This window comes from Microtus ochrogaster, chromosome X, assembly GCF_000317375.1.
Source record: "Microtus ochrogaster isolate Prairie Vole_2 chromosome X, MicOch1.0, whole genome shotgun sequence".
Classification (NCBI taxonomy): Eukaryota; Metazoa; Chordata; class Mammalia; order Rodentia; family Cricetidae; genus Microtus; species Microtus ochrogaster.
Window position 1 is genome coordinate 12,116,258 of NC_022026.1, and position 4,906 is coordinate 12,121,163.

General features: G+C 40.5%; 1 protein-coding gene across 1 annotated transcript in view; it reads left to right on the plus strand.

The window, feature by feature from the left end:
- Znf449 (zinc finger protein 449) overlaps positions 1-4,222 on the plus strand; it is a 22,944-nt gene extending 18,722 nt beyond the window's left edge. The window contains exons 4-5 of the mRNA XM_005358479.2: positions 608-721; positions 881-4,222. Of these exons, the coding sequence (XP_005358536.1) occupies positions 608-721; positions 881-1,764 (998 nt within the window). The 3' untranslated portion in view covers positions 1,765-4,222. The remainder of the gene's footprint in view (positions 1-607; positions 722-880) is intronic.
- The last annotated feature ends 684 nt before the right edge of the window (positions 4,223-4,906 follow it).

Below are 4,906 nucleotides of genomic sequence, written 5' to 3' on the forward strand. Positions count from 1 at the left end.
CTCTTCTCTGACACCTGTGTTCACACCGCTCTTCTCCAACACCTGTGTTCACAGTGCTCTTCTCTGACACATGTGTTTACACCACTCTTCTGGGCACATATGTTATATCACTCTTCTCTGACATGTATGTTGATACCACTCTTCTCTGACATGTATGTTTAGACCACTCTTCTTTCACATGTATGTTTACACTCCTCTTCTTTGACACATGTTTACAGAACTCTTCTTTGACACGTATGTTTAGACTGCTCTTCTTTAAGCACTCAATAACAGTAATTCCCAGTTTTTAGTATACCAACATTCTATGAAGATTTACTGCATAGTTTATCTCTAGCATAAATAAATGTATTATCAAAATAGATACAGAGCTAAATGCATTGCTTTTAGCACATGATTCATTTACCTGAGATCACAAAAAGATGGCTTTCTCAGCTGTTGTTTTGTTCTTATCTTTTCAAAAGACTCTTCTAAGTAACTCCAGATGAAGGAACAATTTGGGGAGGATATGAGTATTTAGAGGCTATATATCCATGTAGTCAGCCTATATGCTAGAAAAACCCTTGATGAACCACACTGTCATGCTTCTCCCTTTTGCTTCTGTGACCAGGTTATCAGTTACCAAAGCTTGACATGAACTTCCCGTTGGATCATAGAGAAGAGTCATGGGTAAAAGAATTACAGGATCCCAAAGATATGAAACAATTGCTTGATCCCAAGATTGGTAAGTAATGGTTCCTTTCTGGTCCTGGGAAGGAGGGGAAGAAAGAGCAGCAACGGGGGTGAGGAGCATGGAAGTGTGTCTAGGCATTCACTATTTACTTTCCTCCACTGGTTCTCTTTTCCGAACACAGTGACATCTTCAGTTTCTATTTCTTCTCAGGTTTTGAGATGGGGCTAGAAAATGAAGAAGATCCTTCAAAAGAGAAAAAACTGGAAGATATGTACCCTTTTGTGGTAACTTTAGAAGGGAATGCTCTCCATGGTCCCATCCTGCAGAAAGACTATGTGCAGTTAGAAAACCAGTGGGATCCACCCCCAGAGGATTTACAGACAGACTTAACCACACTTGGAGACCCTCAGAACCCCACTCTAGGAGAGGCACCTGAGACCTCCAATTTGGAAGAACCTCTCAGCCCGAAGCCTCCAAAGAAAAAGAGTCCTGGAGAGAGACCTCACCGATGTCCTCAGTGTGGAAAATGCTTCGCTCGGAAGTCCCAGCTTACTGGGCACCAGAGAATTCATTCCGGGGAGGAGCCTCACAAATGCCCTGAATGTGGAAAAAGGTTCCTGCGGAGCTCAGACCTATATAGACATCAGCGACTTCACACCGGAGAGAGACCCTACGAATGTACTGTATGTAAAAAGCGGTTCACTCGGCGCTCACACCTTATTGGGCACCAGAGAACCCATTCTGAAGAGGAAACATATAAATGTCTTGAGTGTGGGAAAAGCTTTTGTCATGGATCGAGTCTTAAAAGACACCTGAAAACCCATACAGGTGAAAAGCCCCATAGATGCCATCATTGTGGAAAGAGTTTTAGTCGCCTGACGGCGCTCACTTTGCACCAGAGAACACACACGGAAGAGAGGCCCTTTAAATGTAGCTACTGTGGGAAAAGCTTTAGACAGAGACCGAGCCTTGTAATTCATTTGAGAATCCATACAGGGGAGAAGCCATACAAGTGCACTCACTGTTCTAAAAGCTTTAGACAGCGAGCGGGCCTTATCATGCACCAGGTCACACACTTCAGAGGACTTCTTTAAGAACTCTTAAGGGAAGCAGGTCCTATGACAGTTACCATTGGAGCCTATAGGAGCTGTTTGTCTTAGAAGCCTTTTGTCTGAACTTAGAAGTACAGGTTTGATGGTGCTGTTTTTAAAGCCCATCTTTCAAGGTGTAGGAGTTCTAGAGTGACTACCTATCCTTGCAGTTTTTCTGAATTTCATACATTCTGTCTTTTTTCTGTTGTTTAATTGCAATGGAAAGTTTTGATTCCAAGGCAGTTAACCGTATGATAAGCACAAAGCATAGGCGTGGTGGCAGTTGTTTATAGATAGGACCAGCGTAATGGAAGCACAGCTTCTGCCCTACCACTGCCGCACCTCCCCCTCCAGAGTTGCTGAAGGCAGCTGTGTGAGAGCGCTCACTCAGCTAGACAGCCTCGTGCGACAAGAAATGAGGCAGTGAATTTTATCTAACAATACAAACATTTCAGGAGGATTAGGGAGAGAATGCCATTGGCCGAAGGAGCAGGCTTGTTTCCCTTTCCAGTCTTATGCTTAAAGCTGTGACTTTGAGCTCGGACTTTTGCGGGGTTCGCTGCTCTGCTTAGCTGGCCGTCTGGGGTGATGGGGACTCCAGTGGAGTTCTGTGCTACTGACTGCTAGGTCTAGCAGAAGTAACTCACAGTTGAAGTTGTACAAGTAGAATCTCTCTTTATCTGGATGGACTGAAGAACAAGTATCGTGGCTTTTCGTTCTGCTTTGGTATTCTCTCACGTTTATTTCAGTGCTTTTGAAACTGTGTTCATTCTCTATTCAGTGTCTCCCTAAGTATGTGTCATAGAAAACTTCGTTCTGCAAGTGTTCTGCAAATCTTTGTGGAAACTGCTTCTAGCTTTTGTCCTTCCTAGATTCATGATGTTCATCAGCATATGAGACTCTTGGAAAGGGTGTAGTTTAGTAAAGGAGGCTAAGGCACCTCTTGTAGCTCAGTGCTTTCCAAACTTATTTGACCCCTGAACTTTTGTCATGTACTCGTAGTAATAGCTTGCAGGACTATTCTGCAGGTATCCCTTGGGACACACTGCCTTAAACCAGTATGTCTGTAGCTATCAGTGTAGTCCTGTAGCTCTAAACCTAGTTATTTCCAATTTCAAGGATTTTATGAAAAATCATTTGAAAATATACATCTTTTGTATTATACACACATCATTTCAAGGACATTAAGATCACTAAGTGACATAATTTGTGGGTTACTTAATGATTTGCAGCCTCTGAATTTTAATTATACTTACACATCATTTTCAGAGATGACAGTCACTACGTCACATAAATTATGAATTACCTAGTGATTCTTGATCTTTTTGAATTTTACTCATAATCACACACACAAACACATACATACACATACAGAGTTGCTACTTATATAAGTGTTCTAAATGTAATCATAGTAACAACTCAAGTCTCATAGTAAGGGAGAAAGTCATTATCAATTGAAGCTGTTGATATGTGAAAATACTCGTTTAGCTTAGTCCTTGTTATTAGATACATGAAATGGGACATTCAAGTATATTCCCTTTATGAAGATGCACAGTCATCTTTAAAGTAGAACTAAGGAAAATGTATCTCTTCATTGCATTCAAGTTCTTTGAAGTGATATGTAAGTATTTGGCGGGTATGTATTATGTGCCTAACTTGTCCTGTTCTAGTCTTAATTAAAACATAATTCATGTGTAAGGCTCATAAAACTTTATAATATCTCTAGTTAAACAAGAGTTGGGAAACAAATGGAGAAAATACAAGAGAGCTTATAATTAAGTGCCAAATCATATAAAGTGCCAGAGCCAGGATGTGTCTTTAATTCTTGGCATCCAGGTCCCTGTATAATGCTGCTAATAATTCTGGGATTAAAATTAGACCCAAGGAACATAGGAGGAGTCTGAATGTAGAGATTAAAAAATACAGAATGTAGTGGCTTCTCTTTCTCTCTTGTGGAATTGCATTTAAACCAGAACAGTGCCTTAGAATGGATGTGCCCAACCGCTCTGTATTTATACACTATTTTAATAAAGTGGAAATGTGTATGCTCTTTTTGATTCTCTTGAATTGAATAATCATTTGAACAATTTAGAGCTACTTCCCTAAGCGGGGGCAACAAGTGCCCCAATAGACTTCTCTGTGCCCATCCCAAGTTGGACTCGCTTTTCTGACTGCAACCCTAGTGCTGTGGTTAGCTAGCCGGACCAGTGGCAATCGTACTATAAACTGTATCCCCTCCTTTGTCTTTATTGTGAGTAGATTTATACAGGGTAGAAAACATTGTGGAATTTTTGTTACTTACTGTGCCCTGTGTAGAATAATAACCATTAATAAACGTTTGTGGCATAAAATCAAGAAGCATGTGAAGTAGTTCTTGGAAACAGGTTGCACTGTTGGTACACTGCATGCGTGTGCCTGATTGGGGCATATACAGGACCTACCTCCTATCATAAAGGTGATAAACAGCACTCACCTGATAAATACTATGAAGACTGAAATATATTTTGTTCAGGCCCTACATAGTATTAGCATTAGTAAAATCAAGCATATTGTACTTTATTTCTTTCTAATGTAATAATAAAAACATTTGAGATTATGGGTTTTCTCTTAAGTATGGCTTTGGTCACATTCTATAATTTTTACACATAATTTTTCTTGATTATAAAGTTGTTATAGTTTTCAGTATAATTCCCCCCTTTTAGCCCAAGTGTTGCTATTTTCATGTTCATTTTTGGTTTTGCTTTATTGCAGTTGAAAAAAAATGGCTTCATTTCATTGCTGCTTTTAAACCTCATTTTAAGAAGACTTGTATTTATAAAATTTGTTAAGCATCCCCAAAACTATAGAAGATAAGGTTTCATTTGTGAACACAGTATTTAGAGCCCTGGCCTCTCCACTGCTTTAGCATCTTCCTCCCCGTTCTTGGGAAGGAAGAGGAGCATTCAGAGTGGGTTGCTCCCAATTCTGTCTCCCTGCACACCACCTTCCCTTGGTTCAGGGGAACTTTTGTAATGTCCTGTGAAATCATGTTACAATGTGGGTAACAGTCTGAGTAAGCCAAGAGCAAACCAAGTAGGAGTAGTCTGGCCTCTCCAAGCAGACTCGGAAGATTCACCCCCAAGATCCCCTCCTTGCCTCTCCTGAG